We start from the raw sequence: 18,738 nt of genomic DNA on the forward strand, positions 1-18,738 counted from the left end.
AGACTGCGCGCTCCGAGCGGGGAGACCAGGCTTCCCCGCCGGAAGCGAGTCACCGGACGTGGCGTCACAGAGCAGGAGGCAGCCGGCCTCCCAGAAGGCACCGCACTGGGCTGTCCTCCCAACTGAAGGCGGCGCGTTCCAATAGTTGCCGGCGTCTCTTCTTCTCTTGCTGGTTTCCTGGTCTGTCAGCCGTCCTCAGCAAGCTCCTTGGGGCGAAAGGGCTCCGAGAGGTGAGGGCTCCGAGGGGCGGGAGGCAGGCGGAAGCGCCAAGTGCGATCCATTGCAAAGATCTAGGCGTGTAGGAAGCCGGTGCGCGCCCCCGGCAGTGCCGCCGGCCGAACTTGGCCATCGAGCTGTTCCTCGGCCGGTGGGAGAGACCCCAGAGTGGGCCTGGCCCTGTCGGCCCCGGGGTGATGTTCCTCGTCACTCTCAACAGGGATTTGGCAGAGCAGTCTTGTGGCCTTTCGTTTGCTCCCTGGGAGACATCAGCCATCTCCAAGGAGTACCTGAGCTGCGGCCTGAGGGGCCAACCACCAACCTGCTTCTAACCATTCGCCCTCGGGGTTGGACTCCAGATTTTTCTGTCTTCCAGCCCATTTCTCTCTGTACAAGCATAAGTTAAACTACTTCCCAATGGATTTTGCACTTCATATTTCTGTGGAAGATGTCCCTTGGCCTGCCGGCCGCCTTTACCCACTTCTCTTTGGTTCTTGAGTTTTGATTTTTAATTTTGAGTCTTCCTTTCAGACCGTCTTTAAAAATATGCTATTCAGGGACCTTCTGTTTCAGATACGACTTCCCTTTCCCGATGTTTTTGTTTTCTGGTTTAAATCTCGTGTGTCCTCACCACCCAACCTGTATATTGGAGCATCGTCATGCCCTGCTTTGTCTTGTGGGTAATCCATGGTTTCTCTGTCTGCAGCTTTGCTCTCTGGCAGATTTTCTTCCGTAAGAGGTGGCTTTAGAATCCCCCAGAAACGAGTGTGGTCTTTTATTGCAAGGCATGATGACTGCAAAAGTGGTTCCCATATCCCCAAAGCCAAAGCAGTCCTTTATACTGAGAGTTCCTCCAGACTCCAAGCTGGGCCAAGATCTCCTTCAAGATGCCACTAGTGGGCCCAAGACCATCCACCAGCTGGTGCTGGAGCACTTCCTTACCTTCTTGCCCAAGCCAAGCCTGGTCCAGCCCAGTGAGAAAGTCAAGGAAACCTTGGTTATTATGAAGGATGTGAGTTCAAGCCTTCAGAACAGAGGTGAGGAGCATGTGCTTGTTTCACTAGAAGAGACGGTGGGTGGTACTGGGGGCTGAGACAGACTTCTATGTTAGTCAGAATTAAGAAGAGGATGATGGGTGTTAAAAAGGGAGCTAATTTTAATATGTTGGGGTACTTGCTTTCTTCTCAAGCTAGAGATTAAGTGATATGACAAGTGTGTGTAAAACCACAGAGTATGAGGTGTGTATATCTTTCTGTATTGTCAATTTCATCCAAACAATCTGGGGGGAATATCTTTTTAAGAATAAGGAAATAAGATGAATTATCAACTTGACTTCAGTTTATGTGTGATTTTAGAGATTTTGTGCTTTCTTAGGGCATCTTTTCACTTTGATGAAAACCCCAACCTCTTCTGTAGTGACTCTCTCTTGGAGATTTTGAAAGGTGTTTAAGGGAATTCTTTTCATAATGAGAAGACACCAAAGGTTCAAGACCTGGGGTTTATGGCTTAACTTTTTCAGGGCTCACTGGAGAAGAGAAGGCTGTGAATTGCCTGCCAAAGGAACAAGGACAGCTTGGCTTGAATGTGTAGGCCACATGTCTATATTAGAGTCACTGAGTTTTTCACTAACTATAGCTTCCTCTTTTCCCAGTGCAACCTCGTCCCTTAGTGAAGCTTCTGCCCAGAGAAGGAGTCCAGCAGAAACAGGAGACAGTGTCTCTGTGTTTTAAAGCTGACTCTGAGGTGGGTTTAGTTCTACCACTCACTGTCTGAGTGCATCACATTCTCTGCTATTGCAGCCTTCCCTTCTTGGCCAACCCATGCATAACCTTCTTGGGAGCCAGCTTTCTTGGATGTTTCTTTTCTGCTTTCTTCTGGCTCCTCTTAGCCTAGCTGTCCTATCTCTACTGCTCTGTGTGGAGTTTATAGATCCCTTTCGCCATCCTTTTCTTTGATCTTTGTACCTAAGTCTTCCTTGCCACAAGGCTGCTAAGGAGCCTCAGTTACTAAGAAGAAGGGGGCTTCTTGTTCTTTCAGGAGCTGGTGGTCTTTGAGGATTTGAATGTATTTCACTCCCAAGAGGAATGTGTGAGCATGGATCCTGCTCAACAGCCCACATCAGAGAAGGACAGTGTTGGAGAGATGATGTTACTAAGTAAGAAATCAAGTATTTTGCATATTCAGATTGTGTGCTATAGGAAAAGTGTGTCCTTCATTTCTGAAACCTTTGAGGTACTATTCACACTTGCTAAAGCACAAGCACATTTGTGTTTTACTTTTGTTTTATTCCTTGTGGCAGATCCTAGCCACAAAATTCCAGCTGTGGGTGGCCATTTTTCCCTGTACTTGAAGGCACTGAGGGAAGAAAGGACTTCTTTTAGTAAGCAAGATCTGCAAACCAATGGAAAATGTGGGCAGACTGTTTTTGAACCCTTTTTCTGGAGTTTGTTCTCCCAAGTATATTTTGAATTAGTGTTTTCATTGGATACATCACTATTTTAAGTCCCTCTCTTCTCTCTCTTTTTTTTTTATGTTTAGTAGGTGTGAAGTTCACTAGTGTAAGTGAAAGTGTAGCTCACTTTCAATAAAAATAATACCTAACACTGTACTGAACACTTATATGCTAGGCATTGATCCATATACTTTGCATGCATTTATTGTTTTATGTACTTCTCACTTTATTACTGTGGGAATTGTTATTACTATATAGATGACAAACTGGAGTAAAGAAGAGGTTAAGAAATTTTCCAGAGACTCATAGAACTATATCTCCCACCCTTTTTAAATTTTTTATTTTGAGACATTCTCACTAAGTTGCTTTGGTCCTCACTAAGTTACTGAGGCTGGCCTTGAACTTGCAAACCTTTCTCAGCCTCCCATTTGGTCAGGATTACAGGCGTGTACCACCACCCACAGCTGAAGCAGGGATGTGGACTAGGGGAATCTAGTATCAGAGTTTGTAGTCATGACCCAGAGCTATGTGGCCTCTTGGCCACATTCTCATAATTTTATCAGTTTCCTGTAAGGTCTGTTAATGGGACTGCCTTTATTTGTCCTTATTTTCCAAATATCCCCAGTGCTACATGTGAACTGATTTGGAAGCAGCCTTGCTGTAACCTGCTTAGACATGCTTCAACTTTCCTCTAGAAATATGTTGCTACCCTTCTGTTTTCCTGAGTGCCTAATACTTTTAACTTTTCCCTCATCTGAGGCTGAAGTTGAGCAGAGAGTAAGATGGGGGAGTTGCCTGGAGTCACACAAATCAATTATTACTGTAGAACCCTCAGCTGCATTGAACTGTCTGCTCAGGGCCAGTGATGTATAATGGGCCTCCCACTGGATGCTTTCTCAAATATATTCTTTATTGTAGAGATAAGTATAAAAAGATTAGATTTATTACTCTGGGTTTTTCCTGGGTCTTGGGCAAAGCTAATATTATTTTGTATGACTGATTATCAGGTATGTTGACAATCCTTTATCCATGTACTTTGGTGCCCTAAAACCTAATCTTCATCTTTCCCACCTCCCTTTCTCTGCCCATACCTTGAAGGTTTAAACTTAGAGTCATTCACCAACATTTCATAAATGCTACGTGCTTTTTCCTTAGGCAGGGTTGGAGTTGATATTCAGCATGTTACAAAGATATGTAATGCTCCATTCCTGCCTTCTACCACCCTCCTCCAATGTGGTTTGTCAGACAAGTTGATTACTTTAAAAAATAAGCAGTGTGGAATTGTATCGATATGAAGAGCGGTCACAAGGTTAAGGCAGGATTTAGATCTGGTGATGGAATTTGGAAGATGGATTTGATTTTAGATGAGATTAAATCTACGGCAGGAAATAAAATGATCGTCTTCTGTATCTTTGTAAATTGGAAACTGGAAGACAGAAGGATATAGAGAATTGGAAATCAATCAGCATATAAGTGATGGTTGAGTCATATTTAATCATTTGCAAAGGGAAAAGTATAATGGTTGAATCTCTTGGAGACAGGAGTTCAAAGGAGAGTCCTTAACATAGGAATTCAGAGACTATGTGTATCAGTCCAAATGAACTGCATAAAGGGGGTTGGGGAAATAGCTCAGTTAGTAGAGTGTTTGCCTAGCATGCACAAAGCCCTGAGTTCAATCCCTAGCACCACCAAAAAAACAAAAACCACTAACCCCAAATTAACCGCATAAAAATAGGTGAAAAAGGTAGGACATTTAAACAGATCTCAGTAAGAGTTCTTAGTTCTTATGGGTCCTTTCCACTATGGTAAGAGAATAATACACCTTTTTCATATTAACACGTTGGCTAAATACTATGGAACAAAAGAAGACTGAGTATGTTCCAAAAAGTAGAAATAGTACATTAGAATTCATCACAATTTAATATAACTTACAACTAGAAATTAATAATGAAATCTGAAAATAAAAGTTTCTTCTGCCAGAAATTTTAAAACTATTAAGCAAACTTGGGTTAAAGAGAGAAATACAATAAGAATTGCATAATTTTTCTAAAAGACACTATCAGAATCTATGATGTAACCTAAAATGATGTTCAAAAGAAAATTCATGGCCACTAAATGTGTATTAATTTAGAAAAAAGACAGTAGATGAGCCTCTGATTCAAAGTTATAACAACAGTAGGGTAGATTTAAAAATAATAGAAGATTAGAAATTAATGAGTTAAAATGAGGGAAAAGCCTGGAAAAATAGAGTAAGTAGAAAAATGTAAGGGGCTGGGGATGTGGCTCAAGCGGTAGCACGCTCGTCTGGCATGCGTGCGGCCCGGGTTCAATCCTCAGCACCACATACAAAAACAAAAGATGTTGTGTCCACCAAAAACTGAAAAATAAATATTAAAAAATTCTCTCTCTCTCTCACTCTCACTCTCTTACCAAAAAAAAAGAAAAATGTAAAATTTTCAGAGGAAATTAGAATTATCAAAAAATTAGCCCCCGACTCAAGAAAGAACACCAACTTCCAACAGTTTCACAGAAGATTTCAGGCAGTTCGGTTTCACTAAAACTCCCAGAGTACAGAAAAAGAAGAAAGATTTACAAATTCTATAAAATTAGTAGAACAAAAATACCAAAACTTGATTTAAAAAATTGCTATAACCAAGTAATATTTAGTCTGGGAATGCAAAAGTAACTTAATAAAACTATTAAGAATTGAAGAAACAGCTGAGTATTGTGGAGAATATTTGTAATCTCAGCAACTCAGGAAGCTGAGGTGGGAGGATTGCAGTTTGAGGTCAGTTTCAGCAATTTAGCAAGATCCTAAGCAACTGTCTCAAAAAAAAAAAAAAAAAAAAAGCTAAGTTCAATCCCCAGTACCAAAATTAATTAATTAATTTTTTAAAACTACCTCTATTTATATGGTATAATTATGTAACTGGAAACCTCCAATGAATGTCTAAAAACTTACTACAAATAATAAGAGCATTCAGTAAGGCAAAGGAATGTGAAATAAATGAACAAAAATCATCAGATTTTGTAATGCAAAAGAAAAAAATCATTTGAAAGGTGTGGTGGAAGACTCTACTAAAATAGTAACATTAACTACCTAGGAATAAAGTTATTTGCAAAATATATGAGGAAACTTGGAAAGGACACAAAAGTAGAAGAAAAAATAGGTTCATTTTGGCTTATGGTTTCAGAAGTTTCAGTCCATGGTTAGCTCTTCTCACTGTTCTTGGCCCTGTGGCAAGGCAGCACATTGGGCAGGGAGTAGAAGCTGGAGCACAGCTGCTCACCTCCGGACAGCAGGAAGCAGAGAGGAAGAGGCTGGGGTGTCAATATTCCCTTCAAGGGGACACTCCCAATCATCTAAGGTACTTCCACTAGCCCCCCTCCCAAAGGTTCTGCCACTTCCCATATCACCACAGGCTGGAAACCAAGTCTTTAGCATATGGGCCTTTGAAGGATAGTTAAGACCCAAACCATATCACTCTGTCAGATATTAAAACAGCCCACAAAGTCTCCATAATTCAAACAGTGTGATATTGGCACATGAATAGATGGATTCCAATGGGATGGAATACAAAGACCAGAAATGACTGCAAATACATATAAAGTCAGATCTCATGCCAGCAAAGTAAACACAGAATTTTATTTTATAATTTTTTTATTTATGAGTTTGTTTGTTTGTTTTGTAGTATCTGGGATTGAACCCAGCTTCACTTTACCTCTAAGCTATATCCCAAGCCCTTTTTTATTATTTTGAGGCAGGGTCTCGCTAAATTGTAGGCTACCCTTGAACTTGCAACCCCCTTTCCTCAGCCTCCCAAGTAGCTGAGGTCATAAGCATGCACCGCTGCCCCCCAGCAAAGAGGGACTTTTGGGCAAAAGGTGTTGCGACAGGTGAGAAGCCACTAGTGAATCATTACCTTACTTAACATTACCAAGAACTCCAAAGAGATCAAAGGTCTTTCAAGCAAACTAACACAAAAACAAAACCACAGTTAGAAAATATGGATGAATTCTTTTGTAACCTTGGGATAGTATATTTTGCATAATTAAAATTACAGTGATGCATTGCTTTATACCTGTTAAACATTTTTAAATTTCATATTGGCAAGATGAAGTAAAACTGATAACTCACACAGTAATGGTTATATTGACATTGATACAGTGCTGGAAAGTAGTATGGTAATTCATATCAAGAGCAGTGATGAGCTAGATCCTGTGGGCGCATGCCTATAATCCCAGTGACTTTGGATGATGAGGCAGGAGGATCACAAATTTAAGGCCAATCTCAACAACTTAGCAAGACCCTGTCTCAATTTTTTTTTTAAAAAAGAGCTGGAACCAAAGCGTGGAGCAGGTGGAGCTGGCAGCGCAGGCCAGAGGCAGGGAGTGTGGGTGGTCATAGGGAGTTTTTTGGGAGAGGGGCTGGGGATGTGGCTTTGAGGTGAAAAAGAAAGAAAGTAAGGGTGGGGGAGGGAGGGAGGGAAGGAAGGGAGGAAGGAAGGAAAGAAGGAGAAAAAACAGTGTTAAAAATTGGCATATGCGGGGCTGGGGATGTGGCTCAAGTGGTAGCGCGCTTGCCTGGCATGCGTGCGGCCCGGGTTCGATCCTCAGCACCACATACAAACAAAGATGTTGTGTCCGCCGATAACTAAAAAATAAATATGAAAATTCTCTCTCTCTCTCTCACTCTCTCTCTTTTAAAAAAAAAAATTGGCATATGCAGGGCTGGGGTTGTGGCTCATCGGTAGAGCACTCACTGCACGTAAGGCATTGGGTTCGCTCCTCAGCACCACATAAAAATAAATAAACGTATTTTTAATTTTTTTTTAAAAATTGACATATGCTTTAACCCAGCATTTTCATTATTCTAAGATAGTAATTTAAAAATAATTAAAAAGAAAAAAATCTATTGAAGTGAAACTGCTATAATGTAGCAGAGATTTATATCCCATCTTATGGATCAGTCACATGAAGGGGTTGGTTTCAACCTTTTACTTTATCCTCCATCTATTCTCCAGAATTTAGATCTTACTTGTTACCCCACCTATTCACAATAGACTTTTCCCACTTTGCTACCTACTTTTTATAATCTATTATTTTATACAGACATTATTTTGAGCTATAATATAAAAAAAGAGAAGGCTATATATCATAAGTATACAGCTCAGGTTTTCACAAAATGCACACAGTTATCTAACACCCACAGTTATTGTTCTTAGCACCCCAGAAATTTCTCTTGTCATCTCCCAGTCATTACTCCCCTTCCTTCCCAAAGAAAAACTGATTTCTAATGCCATAGTTGCATTTTATTGGTTGTAAATTCTTTAATAGCCAAATACCAATCACTTGTGTGAATATGCAGTGCCTTCTTTAATTTTGGCCATTTTGAATTGTTTCCAGTTTTTTCTTTCTTTCCTTTTTTTTGGTGGTGGTGCTGGGGATTGAACCCAGGGCCTTGGGCATGTAAAGCAAGTGCTCTATCAACTAAGCTATATCCCTAGCCCTCCAGTTTTTTTCTTGTATATAATATTGTAAAATTGGTATAATATTGCACTGTTTAGCACAGTAAAAACCTGAAGCACTTCATTCTAGCACTAGACTCCAAAGATTATGAACCGTGCCCTTTATTATGCATATCCTTTACCCCTGCGGTGGGGGAGGGGGGCCGTGTCCTTAGCTGAGTGCTCCTACACAGAATATAAGGTCAGTATGAACTTTGTGCCAGTTGAGAAACAAATATGTGAAATCTTTTAGTGCATTCCCACTCACTTTTTAAGAAAAGTGAAAAGAGGACTGTGGGTGACAGACTGACAGTCATCTATCATGTGCTCAATAAGAGTAGAAAAAGAGGGTTAATGATGGTTATCTGCCAGACTTCAAATATCTGACTTTCAAGGTTATTATTTCATAAGATACCCAGCTTGTCTTTTCCTGCCTGGTATTGTTCTGTCCCTCAAACTTATTACAGTTTCTCTCTGTTTCCACAGCCAATGACAGTCCTACAAGTGAAGATCTTCAGAAGGGAAATTGCCGAGAGAAGTCTTTGGATGGCGATGGAGTGGATTGTTCCTTGGTCTCTGAGCAACCTCCAGGTATCCAAGAAGAAATACTAAATACATCCATTCCACAGCAAAGGAAAATGAGAAATCTTTTAGTTACCATTGAAAATGACACTCCACTAGAGGAGCTCTCGAAATTTGTGGACATCAATGTTATTGCACTTACTCGGAGTCGGAGAACAAGGAGATGGTACACTTGTCCACTGTGTGGGAAGCAGTTTAATGAAAGCTCTTACCTTATTTCCCACCAGAGGACTCACACTGGAGAGAAACCCTATGACTGTAGCCACTGTGGGAAAAGCTTCAATCATAAAACAAACCTCAATAAACATGAGCGAATCCACACAGGAGAGAAGCCTTATTCCTGTTCTCAGTGTGGGAAAAATTTTCGCCAGAATTCTCATCGGAGTCGCCATGAAGGAATCCATGTAAGGGAGAAGGTATTTAAGTGTCCAGAATGTGGGAAAACCTTCCCAAAAAACGAAGAATTTGTGTTTCACCTGCAGAGTCATGAGACTGAGAGGCCGTATGGTTGCAAAAAATGTGGGAGAAGATTTGGTCGGCTGTCAAACTGTACCCGGCATGAGAGGACCCACTCTGCATGTAAGATCCGAAAGCAGAAATGAGATTGGGAATCATCCTTCCTCAGCCTGAGAAGTTTCACAAGGCTGCCTAAAAACAGATATGTGAAAACCTCATTATAGCCAAATTTGGATAAATACCCATGTTGGCTAAACCTCAGTTATTAGAAAATTCACAGAGAGGGAAATATCTTCAAGGGCTATACCTCAGTTAGCATCCAGACTTCCTGGACTAAGGAGCTTTCTTTGTGAAGTTGTACAACAATATGTAGGTCACAGATCCCTTTCCCAAGAATTTAAATTTGAAAGAGTCTGGGGCTGCTTACATGCAAGGTGAGCTGGACAGTCACATCTATTGAAATAGATCTCTTTTCCCTTGCATGGGAATTCACACTTGAGAAAAGAGAGCACAAAAGTCTTTATCTGGAATTGATCTCCCAGAAAGAACCAAACTACTGGTTTGTTAAGTCAACAGCTTCTAATAACAGTTCCTATAACGTTTGCATAACATCCTGATATGGCTTGAGTGTTGAATTGTTTACTCTTTGATATAGGAAAACTAAAGCATTTGAATGTCAAAAAGACCCTCATTTGTAATAGTGATCTAAAATAATTATTAATTTCAAAAACATTTGCAATTTGGGGCTAAAATGGGCTGTTTTATAGAAATCCTTGTCACACCATAATTTAAAGGTCTCTCTACTATTCTTGATTCTTTACAGCTGTTAATCTCAGACAGCTGTCTCATGCCTCTCCCTTGCCAAAAGAGGTTCAGATCACTCAGGTCTGACCATCTAGCACCACTGCTGTCTGGGAAAGCTCTTTAGGATCTTTTCCCTTTGTGATCCAAGGTCTTAACTGCTAGGAAGGAAAACCTGGAAGCTAAAGAAAAGTAACAGACCTACAGACAGGAAAAAGTTGGCTTGGATCCACAGCTAGGCATAACCTCCCTTAGGCTTAATTCCCCTTTACACAGTCAACAGACCTTTGAATGGTCACTACCTCACAAGGCAAAGTGTTTAGAGACTATGCCTTTAGTGGTTAGCTCCATTGTCCCTCAAGAAATGGGATTCTATGGGTCTTCTTGTAGTGGATGGTCGTCGTCCTTCCTCCTGATAGCCAGGCCCTCCTGTGCGATCTGCCTGGAGTCAAGAACAGTGGTGCCTCAATGGGACTTGTCCTGCATTTTGATTAGGGATTCTTGGTCGGTTTGGGTTTTTTTCCCCAAAGTTTTACTTGGTTATTCTGTCTGGAATGCGTTCAGCCTATAAGCCATTTGTGGGAAGATTTATTAATTTTCACAGATTTTTGTTTTATACCCAGAAACATGCCTTCTTACTTAGTTACAGTATTCCTGTGCAAATTTTTCTATTTTTTCATTTAAGTTCTATCCAGTTTTGTTATTTTTCATTTTTCAAATTGGTTAATTCTCTTATATAGGAAAGTTTTTTAAAAAATATTTGTGTGCCACTTCACTGAATTTTTTTTTTCAATAATTTCTCAGGAAAAGTTGTCTAGTTCTGTTTGTGGTAAACATTTACCATCTATAAATAATAGTTTGTTCCTTTCTGCCTATTGGTATTTTTTTGTTTCTGTTTTTATTTTATTTATTTTTTTTTAAAGAGAGAGTGAGAGAGGGGAGAGAGAGAGAGAGAGAATTTTTTTTTAATTCGGCGGACACAACATCTTTGTCTGTATGTGGTGCTGAGGATCGAACCCAGGCCGCACGCATGCCAGGCGAGTGCGCTACCACTTGAGCCACATCCCCAGCCCCTGTTTTTATTTTTTTAACATGATTCTAAGGTTTGTTGGTACAAAGGATTCTGATAAAAAGGACACTTTATGATTCAGTTCATCGTAGGAAATCATAATTTCTCAAAACAAAACAAAAATCCTAAACACTTAAAAACAGAAAAATTGCCCTTTATATACTTCCTATATCAAGTCATCAGTGATCTTTAAAAGAAGGGACAAAACTGGCTACCCACACATTCTAGTGATTCTTTGGAAATCCCCACACACTAGGACGTGGTCTCCTGGGCCATTGTTGCCTGGTGCTGGTGGGGCAGGCCTGCTGAACCTGGGGCTCCTCCAAGGGTACCTGGCCTGACACCTTCCAGTGTTGGCCTGGGTCCCTGGAAATCAAGCAAATTAGCTCAGTAAGGAGCTCATTAACACTTGAGTAAAAAAGGTGAACACAGCCATGACAAGTTTCCCAATATAGCTGCAAGCACAAGCACTAGAGAGTGTGAAGAAACAAAGATCCAATTCCAAACGCAACTACAAATGGAAAACATCCATTCCCAAAGATGCTGTGCTGGAGTGTCCTGTAAGGCAGAGGTGGGAGGACAGACCAGGAGATCTAACAGTGCATAGGTAGCTACAAACTGATGAGCACTAGATTCTAGCAGTTACGGGTGGGTTTTCCAAGAGGAAAACATAGCTACAAGACATGAAAAAAATGTTCAGGCTTACAAGTAGCCTAAGAATTACAAATTGAAAACATAGCTACAAGACATGTAAAAAATGTTCAGGCTTACAAGTAGCTAAGAATTACAAATTGAAGAAGACAAGATGTCTTGGGGGGGTGGTTTTGGCAAAATATAGCTGACAGCTGAATCCACCCACACTATGATAATGTTAAAAACCATTATTCCTTATCTCAGCCATTTATCATCTATGTCATCTAAGAAAAATTATGACATATAACTCTAAAAAATTAGAAGCCCAAATGGTTGGATAAATATAAAAAGTTACAAAGCTAATAAAATTTTCACTAACCTTAGTTGACAGGGTGGGTCTCCACTTTTTCCATTCTCTCTTGAATTCACATCAGTTTTACCTCCAACCCACCATTCCCTGAACTGCTTTTGTCAGGGTCACCAAAGATATCCGCTTTCCCCTAGTACAACATCCAAATATCAGTTTATTTTAGACTGACATTTGACATTCTTAATCATACCCTTTCTGAAACTTCCCCCACTAGTTTCACAGGACCCTATTCTCCCCTGGCTTTGTTTTTTGTTTGTTTTTGTTTTTTCTTGACTAGGGACCAAACTCAGGGGTGCTCTACCATTAAGTTACATCCCTAGCCCTTTTTATTTTTTATCTTGAGGCAGGGTATTTCTAGTGGCTGAAGTTGGCCTTGAACTTGTAATTCTCCTCCCTCAGTCTTCCAAGTGGCTGGCATTACTGGCCTGTGCCACCACACTCGGATTTGTTCTGCATTTACTGAAGCCTTTTTTTTTTTTTAATTTTAATATTTACTTATTGGCGGACACAACATCTTTGTTTGTACGTGGTGCTGAGGATCGAACCCGGGCCACACGCATGCCAGGCGAGTGCGCTACCGCTTGAGCCACATCCCCAGCCCTTACTGAAGCCTTTAATCTGTGGTTTCAAACTTTGCTGCCCATTGAAACTACCTGGAGGGCTTTTAAAAAATATATGAAAGCTCAGAGAACACACTAGACCAATTAAATTGGAATTTGATGGGCACAGACATTGATATTTTTTAAGGCTGTATTTGTAAAAATTAATGATACTTGCCAAAGCATAGTAAGGAAGGCTATTTATTACCATCATGATAGGGGAGAGAAATGGCTTTCAACTCCAAATACAGCACAAACAAGTGGAGATTTATAGCCAAGTAGTATGGTCAGGTTCAGTAGATGAAAATTCGCTAAGAGGAAGTGTCAGGGGCAAGGGACATTCTGACTAGACTGACTTGATAGGATTCTTGCCAAAAACAAACCAGGGTGATCAGACATCTCCTGGGAATGGTGTAGAATGAGGGACCTGATCACATTCAGGATAGGATATTCTTGGTAAACTGATTTAGCAGGGTTCTTTTGTTATAATAGTTTTACCAAAAAAAAAAAAAAAAATGGGCCTAGGAGAAGTCTGACTAAAGTTTGGCTAAGCAGAGAGTCATTGTCAGCTTCCAGGTAATACCAGTGGTCAACCAGGAGACACAATTCTAAATTTTGAAGGGCCCCAGGCCTCAGTCCTTAGCCCACTAAGTGTCTTTTCTGTGAGGTTTTCAACACTAAGAGCACAATAGAATTATCAAGATAGTTTCCAAAATTACCAATGACTGGGACAAAGCCCAGAGGATATTATTCCATTTGTCTGGAACCAGATGGAGAATTGATGTCAGTTATCTCACCCAATTTCATAGTGCCAAGGACTGTACATATAATTAACATTCAGAATACTTCATCTAAGAACAGCAGAACACACAGTCTTCTCGGGCTTATGTGGAACATTCACCAGGACAGACCACATTATAGGCTGTAAAACACACCTTAGCTAATCTAAAAGAATAGAGGTCATCCAAAGCATACATTCAGGTCACAATGCAATCAAACTGAAAAATCAATAAGGGAAAGATAACTGAAAATCCCAAAATGTCTAAAGATTAAACAGCATTCTTCCAAATAACAAATGGGTCAAAGACAAAGTGTCAAGAAAATTTAAAGATATTTTGAACAAAGTCCAAATGAAAGTTGTGAGATAGAGCAAAAGCAGTGGTAATAGGGAAATTTATAACAAAGAATGTACATATTAGAAATACAAAGTTCTAAATTTTGTTTGTATGGTTTTACATTAAAGTTTTTGTCTGTGACAAAAGACCAAGAAAATCAACTTAAAAGTGAGAAAGGTTTATTTTGGCTCACTTCATTACATGATCATTTGGCCCTGTTTCTTTGGGCTTGTGGCTGCACAGTATATCATGGTGGGAAGAGTATATCATGTGTATATCATGTGCTGGAGGAGACCTGTTCGTGTCATGACAGCCAGGAGGCAAAGAGGAAGGGACTGAGATCCCAATACTTTTAACTTTCTTCTGCCAGGCCCCACCTCCTAAAGGTTCTGCCGTCTCCCAATAGCACCACAGGCTAGTGGCCAAGTCTTTGGGGTACACTCCAGGTTCGAAGTATAGCAGAAAGCGTCCACCTTAGGAAACTAGATAAAGAATGGCAAATTAAAACCAAAATAAGTAGAAAAAATAACTATTAAAAGAGCAGAAATAAATGAATTAAAAACAATAGAGGAGGATCTGGGACTGTAGCTCAGTGGTAGAGCACTTGCCTAGTATGCATGAGGCACTGGGGTTCGATCCTCAGTACCAAATTAAAAAATAAAATAACAGCATTGTGTCCATCTACAACTACAAAAAAAAATTTAATAAAAAAAGAAAGTAAATAAAAATGAAAGCTTGTTCTTTCACAATAAAATCAGATGGTATAGAAAAAGAAAAGAGGGAAGATTCAAATCACAACTATCAGAAATGAACTAGAGACAACTACTGATCCTTTGGAAAGGATGAAAAGAGAATATTATCAAAAACTTGATGGCTATAAATTTGATAACCTAAATGAAATGGAGTAATTCCTTGGAATACAACCTACCAAAACTCAAAAGGAGAAATAGATAATCTTAATAGGCTTATATCTATAAAATAAATTTAATAACTAATAGCCTTACAAAACAAAGAACAAGGCCCAGATGGTTTTACTGATGAACTCTACAAAACATTTAAGGAAAAAAATCATGCCAATTCTCTACAATCTCTTCTAGAAAGTAGAAGCAGAAGGAATGCTTCCTGTCTCATTCTATGAGGCTAGTATTACCAAATACCAAAAACAGATGCAGACCAATGTCTTCCACAAACGTGCAAAAAAAATTTTCATCAAAATATTAGCAAATTAAACCTAACAATGTTTAAAAATAATTACATACCAAGACAAAGGATCTAGTCCATGTTTGCAAGATTTATTCAATATTCAGAATCAATTTTATCGGGCTGGGGATATAGCTAAGTTGGTAGAGTGCTTGCCTTGCATGCACAAAGCCCTGGATTCAATCCCCAGCGCCACACACACACACACACACAAAAACAAAAACAAAAACAAAAAAACATCATAACAGAATGTTATCCATCCCCTGAACAGGCTAATGAAGAAAAATATTTTTATTAGTTGACAAAGTTTCAAAATGAGTTTTAAAGAGAGTCCTGTAGTTATCCAGGCTAATGAAGAAAAATCACATGATAATATTAATAGATGTAGAAAAACATTTAATAAAACTCAACATTCATTTGCAAATTTAAAAAATGCAATCCAGACACAGAGGGAAACTTAAATGGATAAATAACATGCACAAGAACTTAATTCTGACATGATACTGTGCAAAGATCAGGAATGAGGATATGCCTCTCACCACCCCTATTCAACTGAATATAGGAAGACCTATAGACATGCAAGGACAATGAACCCTTAATGAATTCAGGAGACTTAGCCTTAAGCATCAGTGCTTGCTAACATTGGAAAAGAAGGACCACCAGACATTATATGCCTTCTAGTTGAAGAACACACCAGCCTCTGTGATGTGGTCTTGTCAAAAAATTACAGTTGAATCTGATCAAGCCTCTAGATCCAAATCCCATTTAAAGGAAATAGAGTGGACAGAGAGGAAAGATTTATGATGAAGATGCATTTGTTAAAATCCAGACTGTGGGAGATTCTACAGAACAAATAGATCAGTTTCTTCAATGAATGTATTGCAAGGATAAAAGAGATAGAAGGGTAACTTATAGTTTAAATGAGAATCTAAATGATAGTTAAGGGACGTAACAACTGATTGTATTGTGCAGGCTCAAAATCTGGATTCAAAAATCTAGAAGAAGACTTTCGTGAGAAAAATTGGAAGTTTTTGATAAGGTTAAATAGTTGCTATTATTTTCTAAGGCTTGATAAGGCTATCTTTTTTTTGTTTTTTGTTTTGTTTTTTGTTTTTGTTTTTGTTTTTTTGGTGTAGATGGACACAACACAATGCCTTTATTTTTATATGGTGCTGAGGATCAAACCTGGGTCCCGCCGGTGCCAGGGGAGCGCTCTACCACTGAGCCACAATCCCAGCCCCTGGTTGTTTTTTTAAAGAGAGTCCCGTAGTTATGGATGTAGTAGTAGAGGACTTGCCCACTCTGTGCATGGCCCTGGGTTTAAACATCAGCCCTGCTAGAAGACTGAAAGGGAGAGAAATACACAGAGAAATAATTATAATTATTAAAGATACACAGATAAATAATTATAAATGAAATGATGCCTGAGATTTTAAAAATGGGGGGAAATATTAACAAATTAAGGGCTGGGGATGTGGCTCAAGTGGTAGCGTGCTCGCCTGGCATGCGTGCTACCCGGGTTTGATTCTCAGCACCACATACAAACAAAGATATTGTGTCTTCCGAAAACTAAATAAATAAATATTAAAAAATTCTCTCTCACTCTCTCTCTCTCATTCTCTTCACTCTTTCTTTAAAAAAAAATGAAACATAGAAAGGAAACAGTATTTCTGTGAGTGGAGAATTACTGCACTTAAGTAATGTGTATGTGTGTAGATCAACTTATCTATGCTGTCTTGTGTATATTTTAAATTTTCCACAATGAAGTATTTTTGTTGAAAATTCAGTACTTGGCTAGGAATGTAGCTCAGTGTTAGTGGCTTGCCTAGCATAAATAGGGCTCTGGATCCTGTCTCCAGCACTGCAAAAATAATCAGTACTGTTTTATTAGTTGACAGAGTTTCAAAAAACTTAAAATGCCCAGGAGTTAAGAAAGCAACCTCACTCCCTGATAGAAAACAATTGATCAAAACTTTTTGGAAGGCATTGTAAATATGTATTAGTGTCAAGTATCACCCAGTCTAAATTTATCTCCAAGAAATAATCAAGGACGCCTGCAGGAATATATTTTGAAGACTGGACTAAGGACATATTATTTATAAATATTGAGAATGAATGGGATGTTGATAGCCTAACGTGTGAGGAGCTCTGCCGGCCCACTACCCAGTGAAATTGATGCAAATTAGCTTAAAAAGCAGCCATAGCCTCTGAAAATGGTCCTAGTGGCAAACAGCAGCAAAATAAAACATCTATCAAAAAAAAAAAAACTATGAAAATTCAATGAGAAAGGTGAGACTGGTATTGAACCAAGACCATTCCAGCAGTCTACATTAACAGCTCCGGGAGCCAGAAACTCCATCCTGAGCCACAGCATCTAACAAAGCAGGACAATCTCTCCTGCCATCTCCAAGCTAGAGGGTTTCATTCTCAGAATGAGCTCTGCGCTATAGCATTCCTCCTCCTGCCCCTAGCTGCCTGCTGCTAAGTCCCTGGGGAGCACAGTAAACAGTTCCCTCCTTCCACTCAACTCCCACAGGCACATGGCATGCTGAGAATACTGTAGCCCCAAAGGCCCTTCCTTTGGATCAAGGGACTGGGTTTCAAGCAATGAGAGGCAAACTAAGAAGACCCCAGGCTGCTGCATCTCTCTCTACCCACCAAATTCTCAGTGCCCAGAGGGAGTGTCACTCAGAAAGCATCTTGTCATTGTTCCCACCTCCAGCTCCAGAGTTCTGACTTGGAGATTTTTGACTGGGAGGAAAAGCAGATCATAAACAGCTCCTAATCTCTTTCCAAAGAAACTATCTTAATTTACAACAGTGCATGAAGTTTAAACCTAAGGGCACTCTCAAGAGCAGTGGAGGTTTTGTTGAAAGAATTGGGAGGACATTCTTGGATCTAATGGTACAGCCCAGACTGTATAGGCTAGCTAGTTTGCCAGGGAAAGCTAGAGAATACGATAGCTGGGAGGAGCCTTCCACAGGGTCAGAACAAATATGAAAAAAGACCACAGAAACTATTCCTTTAAAGGAGTCTAATTTGGTTAAACTCTTTTGTAGAGGAATTTATGCTCTATTAAAATAGTACTGCAATCATCTGTAAATTACTGCATTTAACAACTAGTGTGGTCATCAAGAATGTAAGAGAGCCCCACCCAACTCTAGGTCATCCCAGGGTGATTGGCATGCTCAAACTTGCACTTCCATGAGGAGTAACATCAGAGGCTCAGTGCTGTCAATTTAGAGGTTGGAGGATTAGATTTCATAAAATAACCTAGCTGTTGCTAAATAAATAAACAAGCAAATAACAAGAACAAATCCCTGAGGAGAAGGGAGAAGTACCCAGAGATACTATAACATATCTTTCAAAATGTCTAGTTCCAACAACAACAAAAGAAAGTAGAAAATATGCCAACAAACAAACACCCCAGAAGATTATGACCCACACACCAAAAGAGCAGGACCAGAAATTGCCTGTGAGAGTGACCTGGTATCAGATTTACCAAAAATATTTCAAAGTGATAATTATTAAAATGTTCACAAAACTAAAGGGTAGTGTGATTAAATAAGTAAATAAAAGTACAATGAAAATACCACATGAAATATGGGATAAGGAAATAGAAAAGGTAAAAAAAGAGCCAAATGGAAATTCTGGAGGTGGAAAGTATAATAAATTAAAAATTCAATACAGGGCTCAACAAATTTGGACTATATATTGGATGGTTTTCCATCACTGTGA

At 39.5% G+C, this 18,738-nt stretch overlaps 1 protein-coding gene across 1 annotated transcript; it reads left to right on the top strand.

The window, feature by feature from the left end:
- The first annotated feature begins 153 nt into the window (after nucleotides 1–153).
- Znf200 (zinc finger protein 200) lies at nucleotides 154–10,750 on the top strand. The gene is made up of 5 exons (XM_076839788.1): nucleotides 154–230; nucleotides 923–1,253; nucleotides 1,868–1,959; nucleotides 2,254–2,371; nucleotides 8,662–10,750. The coding sequence occupies exons 2-5, from the start codon at nucleotides 1,004–1,006 to the stop codon at nucleotides 9,357–9,359; spliced, it is 1,158 nt and encodes a 385-aa protein (XP_076695903.1). The 5' UTR covers nucleotides 154–230; nucleotides 923–1,003; the 3' UTR covers nucleotides 9,360–10,750.
- The last annotated feature ends 7,988 nt before the right edge of the window (nucleotides 10,751–18,738 follow it).

This window comes from Callospermophilus lateralis, chromosome 19, assembly GCF_048772815.1.
Source record: "Callospermophilus lateralis isolate mCalLat2 chromosome 19, mCalLat2.hap1, whole genome shotgun sequence".
In the NCBI taxonomy this organism is placed as follows: Eukaryota; Metazoa; Chordata; class Mammalia; order Rodentia; family Sciuridae; genus Callospermophilus; species Callospermophilus lateralis.

Coding starts and splice junctions, on each gene's coding strand:
- Znf200 (XM_076839788.1), top strand. CDS start 1,004: ATGATGACTGCAAAAGTGGTTCCCATATCCCCAAAGCCAAAGCAGTCC. Junction 1,254..1,867: donor TTCAAGCCTTCAGAACAGAG/GTGAGGAGCATG, acceptor CTCTTTTCCCAG/TGCAACCTCGTCCCTTAGTG. Junction 2,372..8,661: donor TGGAGAGATGATGTTACTAA/GTAAGAAATCAA, acceptor CTGTTTCCACAG/CCAATGACAGTCCTACAAGT.